The sequence below is a fragment of the Thalia democratica genome, chromosome 3 (genome assembly GCF_965202585.1).
Source record: "Thalia democratica chromosome 3, ktThaDemo2.hap1.1, whole genome shotgun sequence".
Lineage (NCBI taxonomy): Eukaryota > Metazoa > Chordata > Thaliacea > Salpida > Salpidae > Thalia > Thalia democratica.
Genome location: NC_139167.1, coordinates 46272146 through 46292982, shown reverse-complemented (window position 1 = coordinate 46292982; position 20837 = coordinate 46272146). Strand labels below are relative to the sequence as shown.

The window sequence follows — 20837 nt, the reverse complement described above, 5'->3', positions numbered from 1 at the left end:
AAACAGATGATCACTATTTACAACTAATATATTTATTAAAACTTAGTCGAAATACCTAGGGCGTGTCTAGGCTTTTTTTAAGTGGAGTAGCACAATTATTTTCTACTCATTAATAGAGCATATTCTACAGTAACTTTAAATACAACACTTTAGAAAATGATGTAAATGGCTATTCTTATGATTGAGCATTTGTAAGTTATAATGTAATTGAAAGTACGTTTTTATAAATTGAATACTAAAACACTTGGAGTGACCCTTCCTCTTAATTTTATTAGATTTTTTTTCCTCGACCGAAATGTTTAAAGGGGAAGTTTTCTCATTTGATTCAGACATTATGATAACTAAATCAAAAGTTACCATTTAATATAGAAAGCATAATTAAACGTGTAATATTTGTTTACGTTTAATGTTTTAATTTCTATATATATATATAGATATATTCTGTTAATTAAATTATTGAGTTTTAAGTTGGAAAGTCCATAAATAATAAAATTCTAGTATTAAATTTATAGAAACATAAAAAAAACTAAATAGATACCAACTTAAAAAAATATTGAAATGCAATTACATAAATTTCGTGGTCGAGTAGTTTGGATGACATGGTTAGTTTTTAGTAGTGTGTTTAAAAGAAAAACATACGTATAAAATTTACTTTAATATATCTTAGTTTTTAACTTATTTACATAGCAGCAGATAAAAGTTTGGTTCACTTTTTTTCTATAACTAACTGTAGTTAAACTTTAGTAATTAGCATCGAACAATTTTTAAGTAAGATTGCAGTTTCTATTTCAAAAACAGTTCAGTTAAAGTTTTCTTTCACGAATAGACTCTTAAAAGGTTCAGTTTGATGGTGACATCACGATAAAGTTTTAAATAAAAATCTTTAAAAGTTGAGTAACAGCAAAAATAAAAGTCTCATGTTTTTGAATTCAACATTCATTGTTTAAAGATTTACTAAAAACGCATTACAGTGCTTCCTCGCTAATCCGGTTCCTCGCTAATCCGGCCGGTTTTAGTCGAGAAGTCGACTTATTTACTTTAGCGTTTTTTGCGTTTAATTTCATTTTACTTCGAAAAAGTATTCAGTTTACGTTTTATAATAATGCAAGCAATATATTGTTACGTCTTATAAAGTATCATTTGTATAATCTTAAGTCTTGTTCATACTTTTCCCGCTCAGTTGTAACAAACTTGTTTATTATTCAATTGCAATTTTTTTGTCTTTGCTAAGCAAGTTACACTTTAATATACTACAATCAACATATCTGGTTAAAAAATGGATAAGACAGCAAAGAAACGAAAACACGTTCAACTAACAATTAAAAACAAGTTAAAAGTTTGCGAAATGGCAAACAATAATGTGCCTAAAGCAGTGTAGTTTTTTTCCATTAATTTTGAACTTATAAATTTTTGTTTCGTTTAGTTTTGTCTGTTTTAATTCTATTTTCTTTGAATAAAGTAAAATAAGTTAAACTAACATAAATTTTATAGTACGTTTCGTTATATACATTCATAATATAACTAAGGTAGATAATTTGTAAAAAAAAGCGATATTTTGTTCTTATCCGGCCAAAGGCAAATCCGGCCGTATTTTCAAAAAAATCTTGCCCAACTTGGCCGGATTAGCGAGGAAGCACTGTACCAACTTTAATAACATATGTTAAGTTTCTTAAAGCTTTTTTATATAAACTTTCAAAAACACTTTTCGTCGTATGTATATGTTTAAAAAAACACTACTCTTTATAATGGTTACATGACAATTCAAATTCGGACAACTCAAATTCCGACAATTCAAATTCTTTAAAAAATATCTAAAAGACTATATCTCAAAAAGTAATATAAATTTGAGAAAAATAAAAAATGTATACGTAGACCTTGTTAAAATCTACAAGCAACTTTTTTCTTTTTTGCAAAATCTTAAATGTTTTTTTAAGACATTTTGAAATTACTAAAAATAACTATGTGTTTTACTTTAATAAAGCCATATCTCAAAAAATATTTAGTTTTATGCAAAAAGCAAAAAATGGCCTCTAGATATTAATATGATTCACATATGCATTTTTTATTTGAGACAAATATACATTACTTTTTTTATTTTAGCCGTTTCAAATTTTTATTAAGAATTTGAATTGTCCGAATTTGAATAGTCGTGCATCCCTTTATAATTATGTGTTTTTAAATGCTTAAAATTATTTTTTAAACAATCTTTTGACTCTGAGTAGTTCATACATAAAATTTTAGCTTTTTAACTAAATTTTAAATGTATATGAATTTAATGCTTCACATTATTTATTTGTAAACAAGTATTTAGTTTTCCAGTTTACTAACTAAAAAAAGTTTCCTTCAAGTATTTCTGTACGCTTGAATTTCGATTCTAGAATAAATCTATAACTGTTATCTTATGTACTACAAAAGTTTGTTAAAAAAAAATCATAACACAAATTAAAGTGATTATAGTAAAGCCTAATTAAGTTACACCAGGTTAAATTTACTTAGGCTAAATTTTACATCACAATTAAATTTTGAGTTTCTGTATTTAAAAAGGGAATTGATGTTTTAAAAAAATCATCTAGTAGAAAGCATCAAATTTAATAAAAGTTCATGGTGTTTGAAAGTTTTATAAAGGAACTAACTTTTTGCTCTGAAATTTATTTAGATTAATTAAAATTCTATTTTAGTGTACCAAAACAAAAAAAATTGTTTAAATTTCCAGATTAAACTATGTGAAATTACTTAGAAAAAATCTGAGCAGAAAGTTGACATTACTAAAGTCAAGTTAATTAAGTACTTATTATTCTCTTTAAAAACTTTTACATAGTTGTTTATATATCTTTTGATAAACATGGTTCTTAAAGGAAAATACTGAATTTCTATTATGTTGGCCTGATATGTAAAACTTTCAGTTTTTGTAAGTGTTTGTAAACAATTTATCAAATCAATAAAGTATTTTTTGTCTAAAAACCGTAACGTAAACCAAATTCTCTGTTAATATTAATTCTGACCACCCTTATCATGTAAAAAAATGCCTCCCAGTAATGACACAAAAACGTTTTAGTACCCTCACTTCGAATGAAAGGATATTTAATGAAATAAAACACCGTAGGAAACTGAATTAAAAAATCGAGATTTTAAATGTAAATTAAAATATGAAAAGTTAGATGTAGATAAAAAACGCAAAAAACCGCGCAACCGACATATAATGTGGCATAATCCTCAATATTGCTCTTCAGTTAATATAAACTTAGGTAAAGAATTTTCAAAACTAGTTGATAAACACTTCCGCGATAGCCACTTTTATAATAAAATGTTTAATAGAAAGACACTTAAAATTTCTTATAGTTGCATGAGTAATGTCAAAACTTTAATATAATTGCACAACAAAACAGTAATTTCAATTTTAATGATAGACATATCAAAACTAATACAAATAATAATTCTAGTGATAAAGATAGTAATAACGTGGATATATATAGTATTTATAGCTATACTAATTATGTTAATAATAACAGTAATAATTAAAAAAATAATTTTAATAGTAGCGATAATAACAGTAGTAATCATGATAATCCTAATAGTAGTATTTTTAACTATGGTAACAATAATGAAAAACGTATTAAAACTTTAAACAAAAAATATATAAGCTGTAATGATAATTTTAATAGTAATGATAATAAAAATATGGATATCAATAATACTAATAATAGTGTAGATTATAATAATCAACGTATAACTAGGATTATTGCTAAAATGATAAAAGAAAACTTAGAACAAGTAAGTGATAATCGTGCCAAAAGTATAAGTAAAATGCATAGCAATAATACTATAAATAAATATTCAAAACCAACTAAGCCTAATATTGATAAGTTAAGTAATATGCCTAAAACTTGTAATTTCCGTAAAATAAATAAAGATAACTGCCCATTAAAAGGTAATTGTTTAATTAATATATAATTTATAAATTTAAAGTTGAAAGTAAGGGCCCTGATAAAATTTATATCGGAAGTACAGCAAGTAGTTTCAAAGATAGATGTGCTAACCATAAACATACTTTTAAAAATATAAATAAAAAAACAAAGAACGCGTTTATCGGATTTTGTCTGGACTTTTTTTATAGGTACGGTAAAAGTCCAAACATGGAGTGGAGTATTGTTTCAAAGATCAAACATACATCCAACGGAGTAAGTAGAATTTGTTCAACTTGCAATACAGAAAGAGCAGTAATTGCAGCAGAAGATAAAGACCTACTTCTAAACAAGCGACAAGATTTATCGAATATTTGTCCTCACAACCGACGATTTTACTTTAAATAACTCTGTCAACTTATGCACTTATTTATTTCACAACATTTTCATGTACAATCACAAACATTAAGTTTATTACTAAATGTTTAATCTATTTTATTATATACCGTGTATATTGTACTGTATAAATATTTTAAATTTAGTTTATATTTTAGTAAACATTTTGCTACATAGTTTGTTTTTAAGCTGAAAACTTATTGATTAATTTGTTAAATTTATTATGACGTAACATTTCAGCACAACTTATTTTATGTTTCCTTTTAAAAAACTTGCCTATTTTTAGAGCTTTTGTGAGGTTACATTAGTACATACTTTTATTATATTTGTAGTTTTTGTGGACAATTTTGTGTTTTTATGTTTTTATTCCAAACTTTATTTTTAAACCATAAAGTTCGTTTATAGTTGCTACTCACATAAATATTATACATAATTATACATGCTTTTTTTCTAATGTGTGTTATTATTTTATAGACTCCGTAGATCTGTTCTTAAATTTATTTGAGAGCAGTGAAACGCCGTTAGTCGGAATAAAGTTTTAACACAAAAACATCTGTGGTATATATTACGATAAGCTTAGCTTATTAGGATCTATAGGATTTAACGCCTTTTAAAGTTACATCTTATACTTTAAAATTATTAATATAATACAAAGAAACAACTAATGTTCGTTTTGTTTAATAAAGTTTATTCGCATTACGCGTTTCATCAGAACAATAAAAAAATCAGCAAAAGTTTTTTAAACGACCAAAAAATACATATTATGACGTGTCAAATAAACTTGAAAAATTTTAAAAACAATTTCTGAACAAGTTAACTTATGTTTTGTTTTGTTTATTTGTTCTTATTTTTAGTTTTCTTTTGTTGCTATTTTTGTTATTGATTAATGTTTTTTGTTCTTTTAAATTACATATTTGGTTGTGGAGACAGGGTTGCTGTCTTTCTTATATTAAATGATGACGCTTTTTTAATTTTTTTCGATTTCATACTTTTCTAGGCTACGTAAATGACATATTTTCTTTTTTTTCGTTTTTTTTAATTCTGCAAAGTAGTTCCCATTTTTGGTATAGTCTTTGTTTGCGTCTTTTAATTCCAGTATGTAGTTTGATAACTCAGTATTATGTCGTCTTTTTAACTAATTAATAAGGATTGCCTTATGATGACTGTATCTATTTTTGAATGCTGTGTTGTTAAATCCACGTAAAACTTTGTTATGTTGTTTGTTTTTATAGAAGCTCGGTAAATTATATTGTTTTCTAGGCAGTTATTGTCTAAAGGGCATTTTTCTTTCCTGCAGTTGTAGGTTTTTTCTTGCTGTTTCAGGTTTAGGTTGTTTAATATCTTGTTATTGTGTTTAAAAATTTTGTTTTGAAATTTCTCATGCAGCTATAAGAAATTTTAAGTGTATTCCTATTAAAAGTTTTGTGATACGGGTGGTAGAATGTATCTGTTGCCCCGACCTTAGAATTTCGCTTAGCAAGATTTTTTGACGTTGGGAAATCACATGAATAGACAGCACAAAAAAAAAAGCTTTCTAGCCTTAAACCTGTTGGAGCAACTAACTTTTAAAAATTTTGCTTTATACCGGTTTATTTAATAAGGGAAAAAAAGTTATTTTTCACTAAAAATTTTTCCTACGTTTTTTGAGATACTTACCTGAAACAGTTAGGAAATCTTCCTTGCAATATTTAGAAAATTCTGTATAAACAAAGTTTAAAAAAGATATAATTTATTTAAAAATAAATAAAATAACTGATTTTATTTTGTTATTTTTGCATAAAACTTTTATTTTTTTTAACCTTTAATAATACAGAATTTATAAATATTGCAAAGAACATTTCCTAATCGTTCCAGGTAAGTATCTCAAAAAACGCAGGAGAAAATAAATTTTAGTAAGTTAGTCTTTTTTCCTTTATTAAGTATATCGGTATAAAGCAAATTTTCAAAAGTATTTTGCTCTAACAGGCTTAAAGCTAGAAACACAGCTTTACTAAGCAAAATTTACATTTTTGTTAGGCAACAGATGCACCCTAATGGACGTTTTTTTTTTAATAAATACTTCAAGCTGTGTTTTAGATTTTTTTACTTAAAAACTATTAAAGATCTCTAATCCGTAGAAGAAAAAAACATTTTCCTAAAGTTAATAAAGTTTCGTTCAAAAGGCGACTTTTTTGACTGAATGTTGCTAAGTTGCTGAATCATTTTTTGAGAACAAAAAATCAAATTATGATAAACAGTATTTTGGTTATTATCTACAATTTCACTTTTTAAACATTGTATTTTTTAGTTCTTTTTAAATTTATGAAATTAATTTTGTTTCAAAAAACGTACTCTTTTTAAAACTTAAAAAGTTACATAAATTATGGTTTATTTTCGAAGTTAGACCTCTTTTAAAAGTTAGTCATTTTATCTGATTTTAACGTGTATAGTAATTTCTATAAAAAAAAGTTCTAAAAATTTTTTTTTTATATCTCCTTTCAAATTATACTTATTTTATTTCTATATTTAATAAAAAAAATTGAAATCTATTCCAAAGATAAATATTGGTAATTTGTATGAAAACCTTCAAAAAAAGCAAATTATAAAAGGATGATACCTAAAATTTAAATCAAAAATAAAATAATTTAGTTTTGAAACAAGAGCTATATTTTAGTACTAAAAACAAGAACTTAAAAGATAATATAATAAACATTGTTAAAAACTTTATTTATTGAACGGGATTTAGCAGTCAAAAGCGTAGTGCAAAACAAAGACGTGTTTTAAAAACAAAGTTGAACATAGAAAGAACTAAAACCCAAAGATAAATTAATTAAATTACAATCACTTTTAAAACAGCTAAAATTGTACCGCGTTCGCGTCTTTTATTTTGTAAGTTAAAAATAAAAATCTAATTAATGATTTGAAAAACGTAATATAAAATTGTCTTTTATTTAAGACGATAGTAAAAAAAGTGTTTGTTCTACAATTTTATTTGAACTTTTAAATTTTGTAAACAGATATAAAGTTTAAATTAAATAATAAATTGTTGAAATAATAAATGGCATGTATGTTAGAAAAAAATTCTTTGTTTTTTATACGAAACAAACCATTTTTTGACTTGTAGAGTACATTAACCTGCCAAATAAGTACGCACTTTAAACACAGCGCAAAAGTGCGTACCTAGGGAATTTTGTTCTTTAATTAGCTACATTAAGCCTGATACCTGATTTTAAAGGTACAAACATATTAAAAGCCACTAAAGTTTACAAATGAAAGCAAAATCCCTATAAACTTTCATCATAAAAACAAAACCTATTTATTGAAAGCCTATTAGAATTCTTAAGTATTTATTTAATTTATGTATTTTTTGCATTTTTATTTATCAGTATTTTTGTATGTAGTTTATATTCAACCCACATTTTTTTTTCTAATCTATCTCGTATTTCCTTGTACCTTTAAAATTTACACAGTACGCATAATTTAAAACTACTAAATTCATTTAAATATATATCCAAACATTGAACATGCTTTTATTTAATTGTATTATTCTAAAATGCTAGTTAAGGGTTCTAAAGTTTTTTTAAACAGCAACTGAAAATGTTTGCTAAATCCAAACAATAAGCTACACTAACAGAAATGTTTTAAAAGCATCTAATTCTTAATAAATCTCAATTGCAATGTTCTTTATTTTAATTAGTATCGCTATTTTATACAACTTTTATGTTTCAATCATTGGGTATGTAAGTGTCAATTGCAATGTTCTTTAATTTCGTTAATATCGCTTTTTAATAGCTTTATACATTTAGTATACAATTTTTCAGTATGTAAACGCTAATTTCATTGTTTATTATTTTCGTTTATCTAAAATTTGTATGAGTTTTTAAGTATTTATATTCATATGTTTTAATCAAGGGTAATGCAAATTTAAATTGCACTGTTCATTGTTTTCTTTTATTAAGTAAACTGCAACATGCTTGTTTTAAATATTGGATTTGATATAGAATTTATACGTTCATAACTTATTTTCTCGTTCCTTTAGTTTGAAAATACTTAAATTTAGTACAGTACTGTTCGACATCGACATGAAAATTTTATTATTTTCGATTCGATGGTCCAAAATTCGAGTTTATAAATAACTTCATTTTTAAATCGTTTTCTTTTATCAATAAGTCTTAAAATGATAAAAACATTATTTCGAACAAATAATAACAACCGCTAGTTGACGCATTTTCCTTGATGCTATGTAGAATTAACTACCAATCACGCCGGGTATCATGCTTCAATCAGCATTAGAATCATGCGGAACTGTTATGCAATCGAGATGTATATAAGTAGCTGAGCGAATGAGAGAGCAAGTCTTAATGACTTCATGTCAAGAAGAAAGCAGCTCCACGTCACTTGGCGCTTTGAGCGTAAGCCGCCATCTTAGAAAAGCTAGCTGATCTTCTGCAAAACCTTCTCTTGGCCCTCTGAGCGTAAGCCGCCATCTTAGAAAAGATAGATGATCTCCGGCAAAACCTTCTTATTCAAGTATTTACATGTTTGTCTGAAACATTTACTTTGTACTTTACTTCATAACTTCGTAGTTTTTATATCTTGTTCTATATACATTTTGTATACCTACTTTAGCAACGTCGACGGGGCGTACAACTCGATTTGAGTTGTTAACGTGCCACACTCATAAGCCTACCCATACTGTTGCAGACAAGCTGTCCTCCAGCAAAAACTTCCAGTTTGGGTCAATTTGAACATTGAAATCCACACATAAGCCCTAAGTTTGGTGGCATAAACTTATTACTTTTACCTTTCATTTCAATATTGTATTTTTTTTATCTCGCGCGCTCTACATCCGGTGTCAACGAGGAAGTATAAGTCCCTACGTTCTGAACCAGAAAACTGTACGAGCAGCCATTTCTTACAGCACAACTAGAATCGTGAACTGCAAAAAGCCTTCTAAAGCAGTAAACCTTTTTTATTGTGTCTTTTATTATATAATAAAGCATATAGATCAGGGTTTCCCAAACTTTTTTGCAAATGGCCCCCTTTAAAAAGATTACTCATAAACTACGATATAATACACATAAGACCTTTTTTTTTGATCTTCATCTGCAACTCTTTTTTGCTCTTCATCTACAACTCAAGAATATCTAGTGTATGTTTCAAGTTATGGCCTCATGGCCCCCCCTCTTCCCCCTTTGCTGCTCATGGCCCCCTGAGTATCTGTCATTGGCCCACTTTGGGAAACCCTGATATAGATACTCGTTAGTCTATATTTAAACTAATCTTATAAGTTAAATGAATAGGGTATTAGCTCTTAAACGCGATCTCTCACACTCGGTTGCAAACCGAAGTAGCAACTAAAGATAAAGATGGCCCCGAAGCTATTGCGAATACTGTCGAAACTGCCGAACCTGCTGCAGAGGTGGTTTCACATAAAGCTAGAGACCCAGGTAGCCCGGAGCACATCAGTACAAATTATTTTTAAAATAATTCTTTTCTATTACAAGTATAAGGTTTGTTTTAGTTTTAAACCAAAGAAAGATTGTATTTTGACCATAGCGTTTTTCGGCTAAAAAGTGCGTACCAAACCGACAGTTCGTACATAGCAAGTGCGTACCTAGTTATAAGCTTAATGTACTTGGCAAAAATTAGTTATTGGTTAAAATTAGTTGGTGTAGCTGCGGTTCAATTGGGTGCACGATTATTCAAATTCAGACAATTCAAAATTTTCAAAAAGTGTTCTAGAGGGCCAGAACTCAAAAAGTAGTTTGAAAAGATTAAAATAATTTTGTAGGTCTTATTAATATCTACTATTTGTTTTTTTCTTTTTTGAAAAACTTTAAAAAAAATTTTAGATTTAGCTAAAATAAGTTTAAACTATAGTTTTTTTAGTAGTTTTGGCTAAAATAGTATTTAAATTTTTCAAAAAGAAAAAAAAAAAACTTCTAGATGTTTATAAGATCTACAAACGTAATTTTAATTTTTTTCAAATATATTCTAAAATTTAAGATATGGTCTCTTAAATATTTTTTATGAGTTTGAACTGTCATGTAAACGGTGCAATTAGTTGTTTACTTACGGTAACATTTTTGTGCGTTGAAAACTGACAAAATGCAGTATTTTCGTTGTTTTATAATAATCCGTTTTAGTCATGACACCATTTATTTGTGCTTAAATACATTTAGTCATTTATAAGATGTAACATTAAAAGGCGTTAAATCCTGGATATCCTGATAAGCTAAGCTTATTGGAATATATACTACAGATGTTTTTGTGTTAAAACTTTATTCCGACTAACGGTGTTTCACTGCTCTCAAATAAGTTTAAGATTAATAATAATTTAAGACACTGTTACTGTTAAATAATTATCTACCAGATCCACAAAACTAGGATCCGACCAGATCTTATTTTAAAATCAAGATCCTTTCAACTTTTCTGAGTATCTAGAGTAATATTCAAAAACTTTCCATTTTATTTAGTATAAGCTTTAAATCTCCTGCGATAATGCACAAACTCCAGAATATATATGGTGTAAACTTAACGGAATTTCTAATGTAAGTTTACAAAGTTTACCGGAATGTCTATTGTAAGCAACAAAACTCCCCGCAAAAATACCTGAGACCTTTATTTTTTCTCGTCGTCACAAGCTCCACATGTAAATTTTTCTAAAGTTATTAATCTTCCGGAACCACAAAAACAAATTCCAGCCGATTACGGATGTTTTTTTTTAATTTGAATCCGATCGAAAACAGCTAAAACGGCAGATCACTAGTTTAAGTCTCAAAAGCTAAGTATATTTTAAAGATTTGAATTGAACCTTTAAATAAGTACTTAATACAGTAACCTGCAAACTAGGTACGCATTTTGAACACAGCGAAAAATGCATACCCAACCGGCAGTGCGTATCTAGAAAATTTTGTCCTTTATTATTTACATTAAGCCTAATACAAACATGTTGAAATTTGCTTAAGTTCACAAATAACTATTAAAGCTAAATCCTTAAAAACTTAAACTATAAAAACTAAACATATTTGTTGATAGTATATTAGAAGTCTTCAGTATTTAATAATTCTCAGTATTAACTTATCTTCTATTTCCTTGTACTTTTAAAGTTTACATAGTACATATAACCAATAACTTAATATAAATATATAAAGATTTGTTATAACATTGATCATATCTTACTAAATTGTGTGATTATTTTTTTTATATGTTTGGTCATTAAATGAAGAAGGGAATGTTACGTCTGATGAAGATAACTTAATAGATATTTGTATAAATTGCTAAAGTTTACAGGCTACCAATATTCTTGATAACATTTACTCAAAGTATTCCATTCTAACTAGAAGGAGAGCTGTCTTCAGAAGTAACGCAAGCAGTTGCTGGTTACAACTATGAAAAGCTAAAACCAGCTTTTAAAAAATTTCAAAATAATTAGCGATCAACAAAAAGAGTCTGCTAAACTCAAACTAAAAGCTACACTAACAGACATGTTTTTAAAAGCACCTTGTTCTAAATAATTCTCAATTACAATACTTTTCATTTTCTGTCGCTTTAAAAAAAGTATTTAAATCATAAGGAAAATTTCAGTTGATCCGTTTTATATTTCCTAAAAGTATTTCTTTTTTTTATGCTTTTCACATTCATGTTGCAACAATGGGGTATGCAAATATCAGTTGCATTGCTTATTATTTATAAATATCTACACTATTTATCATAGATTTTTTTTAGGTATGTAATAATTACAGTGTTTTTATTTTTGGTTGTCTTTTTTTTGACTTTATAATTATTTTTTATTTTGTTTTAATCACGGGATATGCAAATTTAAATTGCACTATTCGTTAATTAACTTAACTTTAATGTTTGTTTTAAGTTTGATATACAACTTGTAAGTTAAGCTTATTTTTTTGGTAGGTTTACTTTTATCTAAATTTAATGCACGCAAATTTATTTTGAATTGTAATGCTTTTTTTTTGACTAATTTTTGATTTGATTTTACTTTTAATGTAAAAAAAAAAATATTTCGGACACTGCGTTTATCGGCACACCTAGCTGACCGATTACTGTATATTGCCTTAAAATAGTTTTTTTTGTAAATATCTTATAGGTTTTTTAGGTCCATTTTTAGTATACAACTAAGCTTATGTTAGACAACATTTAAAAGTTACAGTAAACCCTACTTTAAATGCGCTTTTTTAATAAATGGTACCACAATTTATTTAAATCATTATGAGGTTTTTCGTATCTAATTGAAACTTTGTTGATTTAAATGTATAAATAACATAAAGTTCTAGGTTTTAACTTTATATTTAACTTTCATATATCTCAAAAAAAATTTTGTAGTATACAAGGTAAGGCAACCCTTTCTAGTCGGCGGACCGCTTAGTTCTGAAAAACAATTTCTGTATACTAATCAATTGAATGACATTTGTTATTAAATAGATTACATGAAACTGAATACCATCAGCAACCAATAAAACAGTTTGCTATCTGTTTTAGTACTCATCCGACAGATGTAGACACGATGAACCGGTGTATATGTCAAATTAAGCTTGCTGAAGGGAGTAAGGAGTCAAATATGCCTAAATAGTCACTTTTTCACGCTTGTAATTTTTTTAACTTAATTTTTACCATCACTGTTACCCCTAGCCCTCGGTAGCTTTCTTTTTACGTACTATTTTTTTCTCGTTTAAAATTTTTTTTAGTTGCTTTTTTTTTTACTATCACTGTCACCCTAAACCCTCGGTGTACTTATTTCTACTTTCGTGCATGTGTCTCTGTGCAAAAATATTAGACCCGTTCCTTTCTGAAAGACCTCCGCATGTAGCGATAGTTCTGTCAGAAAAAAATTTACGCTACTAAAATCAGTTCACTATGAACCTAAAGTTTGGTTGCTAATGGGTCACCTGGCTCTATGAAATGGCGACATTGGAAAACTATTTTGTTCTTGAAAAAACGTGTACTAGCAATTATGTACATGACGCAACAGATTTTATTAACGGTCAGATTGTTATACAACCCGTCAGAACCAACTAGAAATTAATTGAAATGTTTGTGGTCATTTTCTTATAAAAATAGTATTGTTAACGTCCAATTATAATGTATATAAAATTAACTACATACATTGTTTGTAAATAATAATTTGTAAAAAACTTCGTAAAAAAGTTATTTCATTATACGTTCAAACTTTAAGTTGGTTTTGTGAATTCGTTTTATGTTGGTAAAATTTTCACACTTAGTACATAAGCTTTACTTTTCTCTAATATGATCTGTATAATGGTGATTACTTCTCAGCTAAAATAATCACCATTATACAGATCATATCATTTTATAAAATCGTACTGTAACAAAAAGTTGATCTTTCCGAGACTACTTCAATAAAATCACGCGAAATAGTTGATTAGTCTAAGAAAACTATTTTTAATCAAGCTTAAGTGCTTTTGTTAATTTATTAATGCAATACTATAAGTAATTTATATTCATTTATATTCATATCGTGAACACTATTATAATTAAAAATCATTAAGATGGTCATAAAATGATAAGTTTACTATATTTGCTCAAGTCAAAAGATATATAAGTGAAATATTAGTTTTGAAAAAGTTTTAGCTGTTAAATTGTAGTTGTATAACACTGAAACATAAATAAAAATCATAATTTAAAAAACGATCGGTAACTGTTTCTAATAAATAAAATAACAACAATTTATTATATTTTTTATTTTTATTATAAATTTTGCACTAAAGGAATATTTACTAGTTGAACTTCTATTTTCCTGGCAGAATGATTCCGTCGTACTGTAAAAATATTTTTTTAATACATCTGTTTGTAAATTTAAACTAATTTTTAGATTATATGCATTACAAATGTTATAAATGGAAATTACTAACCTTTTAACACAACTTTGATTTTATAAAAGTAAATACATATTTTACTGATATTATAATATACATAACCAAAAAAGTACATTTTAAAACTGTTTGAGGGCTATTAAATTAATTTTTAGTAACTATACTTCCTTCAAAAATTGAGTAGATCTTTTTTTGCTAGATTTTTTTGCTAGATTTAATTTACTAAATTACTTAAATTTACTAAATACAAATATAAATGATGATTTATACTTACTTGTTGTTGGAACCATCTCATACCGTCTTCTTTCACTAATCTGTGGGGAAATCCAACTTTGGACTTCCTCTTCCTCCTGTATCTGACTCCATAACCTGGACGAGCAAGGATGACATAGAAGTCCATTCCATAGATACCCATTGATGGATCATACTGTTTACAATATTATTAGATAAAAATTATTGACTAGCTTTCTTTTGATATTTGAATTACACACTAATATGCAAATACTTTAATTTTTAAGGTAGCAATGTTGTGTATATTAAGAAATGTTAAGATCCTCTTTATAACTTATTCTTTTAGATTTTACAACAGTAATATATTTCTTTTTTTTTTAATTTTCGGCAATTTTCATTTTCTCAACATATAAATTAATTTTTATAAATTTTATACTATTTATTTGCCCTTGATGTATTTTTATTTTATCACAAATTTACAACTTGAAAATCCACTTAGCAGTGAAACAATCAAATTATGTTTCTTAAAATAATAAAATCTTAATGTTAAGATCTCCGGTATACTTCAACCATCAACAACAGCTTTCAAGACAATCAAAGACCGATTTCAATCTTATTAAAACTCATTCAGAATACATATTTACAGTAAACCAATTTTTTAGTCTAACAAAATGGTTCCTTACACATTGTTTAATTTTAAAAAAATTGCCAGGTTGCCTAAAAACTAGTAGTCAGCTTGATTTTATGTAAGTTTTTACTAATATTATGCATCATCTTAAAGCCAGAGTGCATTGGACACTTTTAATGCATGGGAGCTTAATTTTAGTGTGCAGAAGAAAATACTTGAAGAATAAATGAAGTTTAAAATTTACATATTTAGTTTACAAGGACAATATTTTTATGTTTGACAAAATTATTAAGACAACCTGTATTAAGTATTTTTTTAACGTGTTAATTCTGAATACGTTAATACAAAGAAACATGAATTATTCTGAACTTGTTAACACACAGAAACATGCATTAGATTAATAAAAAATACTACTGTGAAAATTGTTATGAAATTTATTAACTTTTTTGTATGAAATCATTAGACTAATTGTAATGCAAAGGCTGATTTTTAAATGCGTTTTTTTTTTACTTTAATAGGCTTGTTAATAAAAAGCTGCAAGCTAATTACAGGAGTTAAGAAAAATGTTTTTAGGGTGTTATGCTGTTCTGTAGAATGCTGCATCAGTATTACAATTGGGAATGGGTGCAAAACTTACTATAACTAAGTATTAATATTAAAAAACAAAATTAAAATTTTTACGGTCACTTTACCTTATGCTGAAATTTTTCAAAGAAGTTATTACCAACAAGGTAAACATGTGTAAACATATTATTTCTCACAAATTTAAATAATTATAAAACAAGCTGGTCATAAACATACTTTATTTAAGGGCATAGGGTGTCCACCTTGATTTATACAAGTTGATCTAATTTTATAGAGTATTATGGATCTGTCAGACATTTATAACCGCTTGAAAAATTTCTAAGTAATTTTTAAGATATAAATGATCAAAGTCAATGACCACAATAATGGAAGGTGCAAACCAAAAACACAAAAAAAGACTATTAAAAATCAATCTTCTCCCTCGTTTTTTGACTAATATTTTTCAATTTTTCACAGAAAGTCTATTGTTAAATTTTAAGAAGATTGAATACAAGATTTATTTTATAATTTCGAAAAATAAAAGTTTTTATCTAAAAAAATCTCCTTTTTTTTATTTAAATTTTTATTTTTGATATTCTCAAAATCGCAACATTCAGTCTTTTTAACTATATAAGGAATGTTTCCTAAAAGTTTGAGGTCTCTAGCTCATAAAATGGAGAATAAATATTTTTTTAATTTCAATTAAGTTGACCCAAAAAAAATTGTGGTCCATACTTTTGTATCAGAAACTTTTTACAAAAATTACATTATCTCAAAAGTTAGAAAAATTTTATAATTCTCAGGGTTGCCACTGACGCACATTTTCTCTAGGCTTTTAAAATTTCTTCCAAGTTTTAAAAAGTTTTTGTTTTTGGATCTATTTTTAGTTTAATATTTAGTTCTAGGTGAAAACTGTGCATAACAGTACAAAAAATTGAAAAGATACTTAGAAATACTTCAATTGTGTTTTTACATAAAAAAAAATTGATGATGACAAAAAAATCTACATGGTAGATGGTAGATTTTTTGTGTCAAATCAATTTTTCTCTTACTTAACATGAAAAATTGTTTAAAAAACCAGGTTTTATCAGATTATTTTGCCTAATTTGTCAAACTCCAGGTTTAGTGGCAACCCTGAATTCTATAAAAACTGGCTTGTAGTTTGTACTTTAAGCTTTCATATAAAGGCCATTATTATTTTTAGTAAAAAATGTTGGACCCCTCCCTTAAGCCATTAATGCAGTTTTTTGATGGTTTTTAGTTCTTGTATATTAGTATGTCATATACTCAGTAAAAAATCAAAACTTACTTTTATTCCCAAATCAATGTGCTCTTGGATACCAAAACCAAAGTTTCCATGGTCTGAGAAATTACCTTTTTTCAATTCATATTCACGAACCTAAAATTAAAAAAACTCTATAATAAACCTTTTTAATTTTCTATTTGCTAATATAATTAAGCATAACTAGTCAGTGATGAGAAGAATTCAACTCATTTAACACATAAAACAGCAATTAAACTGATAGGTTATCAGTATTAGCATGACAATGTTCATCATGTTCACTTATAGTATACAAAAAAATAACCACTAAAAATTTACTTTCAGGCCTTTTTCTAAAATTTCTTCAGCTTTAGGACCTCTGACAGTACAGTGAACAGCAATTTTTTCATTGCGTCTGATACCAAAGGAACGGACAGTGTACCTAGCTAAAATTTTAAAATTTTTTGTTAATATCCTTATAATTATTTTTTTTTTAAATCTACTTAATAGTAAATAAAAATTATGGATTTTTTGTTTTTCACTAATAATATTTTTTTAATTTTGTGATTTTTAAAAAGAAATACTTTTTAACAAATTCTAATTTATAAGTCATTAAGAGAACTACTTTAAAAATATTTTATACTAGAATATATTGTCTTGGTGTGGGAGGAACACAAGTTTTAAAACTTGTAAATATGACTCTAATTTTTAACAATTCATCAATTGTTTGAATTACATAATAAAATATAACTGTCAAACAAGCTCAAATCAGTTAAAATTTGAACATTTTTCATATGACTTCTCAAATTTTATAAATTAGTTTGTTTCAAACAATAAATTATTACTTTATTTAAAACCTTTAGAAAATACAGGTGTTTGTCCAGTAAGTTGTTCCAAAACTTTGCCGGCTCTGGTCAACCTATCTCCTGATTCTCCTACACATATGTTCACACAAAGTTTTTGGATTTTGATATCCTTCATTGGATTCTTTTTCTGTAAAAAATTAATTAATTAACTGTTTGAAAGATATTACGTGGAAGAGGAAAACTATTTATGTTATAATTTCATTTTATCTGTTTTTAATTTCTAAGTTAGAATTTTTTACATACTATTTGTTAATTAACATGCAAGCATACTTAACAAGTTAATTTTTTATATGCAATCCATATAGCACACTTTTTCGATATTTTTTGATTTTAATAAGCATATGGATTATTATGTCAACTCTTATAATTTACATATCATGGTTTAGCTATAAATCATAAATTCACATTAAAATGTATACTAGGCTCTATTTTCAGTAAGCTTAAAAAATTGCTTGACTTTTAATCTCTGAAGAAGAATTAATTTTTTTTTTTTTTAATTTGAAAGCATCTGCCATTAGTAAAGTTTAACTTAACTGTTTCTAATTTTAACAACATTAATAAATTTTTATCATTCATTTTCAAATAAGTGCTATTCAACATTTCTATGAGAGAAAATGTTTCATTAAATAAGAGTTTAAAATGATGATGTAAATTTTTATTAAGCAAGGCAAATCACTTGAATTTTCTAAATGTACAAACACCTTGGAAAACTAGCAGCCATTTAAACTAATATTTAATAAATAGAAACATATCTTAAATTTGGAATGTTAATTTATAGATACGGCTAGAAGTCTGACGAACCTTTCAATTTCTATAATAATACTTTTCATGTAACTTAATTTATAAACAGCTATTCAAAAATAGGGTACTATCATAACTTTTACAAAGCTCTTTTTATTTTGTTTGTATTATTGAAATAAATCTTTTGTAAAATATTAATTTTATAACCTTTTTATATAACTATTATTATTAGGGTAAGAAACTTTTAACTGTAATTTTTTATACTTAACAATTTAAAACTAACTTATTTTTTTAAAACATACACTTGATTTGAATTTTTTTAATGTGAGCATGAATATCACATGACTTTTTTAAACTGTTATGGAGATAATAAAAATAATTTAAGCATTTCCTTATTAAGCTGTAAGCCTGCATATTCATAACATATAACTCAAGAAAGTCTAGGAAATTCTTTGTTCTAATGCTAACCAGTCAGAAAGTTTTTTTTGGGTATTTGGCATAGATAAAGATATATTTATTTATTATTAGATACTATTATAAACACAAAATAAAAAATTGGTAATACATAAATTATAGAATCTAGGAGTATATATAACCTGCATAAATTGCTCCCGAGTTTAATAAATATGGTTTAATAAATTATCTAACTTTCTTTACAGTTTTATGTTTCACAATTACTTTAACAGTTTAAGTAACATATTCAATTTTTCATTTTAAACTTAAACAAAAAAATTATGTGCCAAGATTTTTTGACTGACATTGTTAATTTTGTTCAATTTTGAAATTCAAGCCACCATTTAATATTTTTATTTTCTTAATTATTCAAGATTTTTAAATATTTAAATTTATTATATCTCAGTTTAAAAAAAAATGAATGTCACACTAATGTTAAGCTTAATAAGTACTAACACGACTACTGCTTTTTAAGACAAAAACAAAGCTTAACTGACTATAGACCAATCTAATTACATTATAAATATTTTAAAAAATATTATTTAAAATCATTATTAGGCAGTTTTCTACCTAAATGCACACACCATGATGTAATTTGCTAAGAGAAAAAATTGATTTGAGAAAAAAAGATAACAAATATTTATTTTAATTATTGAAAGTTTGTCAAGTACTTGTTTTTCTTATTGTAATGTTAAATTTTAAAATTTTATGCAATTACAATGACAAATTGAACTGTAAAAAATTTAGTAAAAGCCTAATAAAAAGATTTAGTTATTTATTATTCGCTTAACCATGCTAGACACAATTAATTTATCTCTTCCTTTCCTTTTTTGAATTACAAAAATCAGGATGTACTGATATGACTTCAAATTGATTAGTTAAAATAAATATCTTTGAGATGAGAATTAAGCTAGCTAGAATGAGTATTTTTACTATTTTAAGTTATAATAATGAATAGAACAAAAGTACAAAATATTTTAGCCTCATTTAACTGTGAGTCACATAAGTTGGTATAAAAACATACTGGAGTTTTACAACAAATATTATGCTTTACATAGATTTTCAAAAAGGATATATTAGCCTGAGTTATCAGAAGATTTTCAAAATTTTTTAACTAGTTAAAGTTAGCTAAACATAAGCTAAATTAATGAATATTTTACCTGTTTTAGCACACACCCAAAACACTTCCCAAAAATTTTATATTATTTTGTAGACTAAATTGAAATTTTGTTTACTTGGTCTCTAAGAAAGAATGATAAAATTACCCCAGTCATTGGTGGATTATAAAGCATTAATAATTAATGTGGTTGAATTCTGATAAAGATAACTCTTAAAAGGTAAAATTATTAAATGGAAAATTAAATTTTAAAATTCAACTAAAAACTTAAGTGACCTTTGCAATCAAAATAGACAAAAACTGAAGTTGTTTTATAGCAAAGTAATAAGCTAATTTTAACCAACTATTATTACTCTTAGTATGTATGTTACAACAGTTTAGGAAAACTAAATATTTTTATGTTAAACCTTTTTAAATGATTGTTTAGTAAACAACTATTTTGTAAAAAAAATTTAAAACTCAAAAAGAATGAATAAATACCTCAGATGCCATCTTTGATTTTTGTTACAAGTGAAGAGTAGAGAATCTGATATTTCTGAAATTTAATAAAAATAGATTGAAAACTATTATGTCTTTTTTACTTTAAGTAGCTTTATTGAATTATAACAATTATAAGTCAGAGACAAATATTTTGCTGATGGTAAAAGTTTTAGTTTTAGTCATCATTACTTTCTGTACCTTATATAAAAAAAAAAGTTAGACAACTACATATAAATTAGGTAAAAAAAAATTCTCATTTTTATACTTTTATTAATATGACTTCAAAAATTTAAATACACCTATTTAATTATCATAAAACTGATTTCTCAATCTTTATTTGCTCAAAAGGAGAAGACAATGTTGCCAGA

General features: G+C 26.0%; 1 protein-coding gene across 1 annotated transcript; it reads right to left on the bottom strand.

The window, feature by feature from the left end:
• Window positions 1-13981: 13981 nt before the first annotated feature.
• Window positions 13982-20534, bottom strand: LOC145832700 (large ribosomal subunit protein uL5-like). The gene is made up of 6 exons (XM_082940007.1): window positions 20470-20534; window positions 17670-17805; window positions 17152-17258; window positions 16861-16950; window positions 14403-14555; window positions 13982-14074 (listed from the first exon to the last, which is right to left on the bottom strand). Exons 1-6 carry the CDS (start codon window positions 20479-20481, stop codon window positions 14045-14047), a joined length of 528 nt encoding a protein of 175 aa, XP_082796133.1. The 5' UTR covers window positions 20482-20534; the 3' UTR covers window positions 13982-14044.
• Window positions 20535-20837: the final 303 nt, after the last annotated feature.

Coding starts and splice junctions, on each gene's coding strand:
- LOC145832700 (XM_082940007.1), bottom strand. Junction 17,259..17,669: donor AACACCTGTATTTTCTAAAG/GTTTTAAATAAA, acceptor TTAAAATTTTAG/CTAGGTACACTGTCCGTTCC. Junction 14,075..14,402: donor TGAGATGGTTCCAACAACAA/GTAAGTATAAAT, acceptor ATATTTTTACAG/TACGACGGAATCATTCTGCC.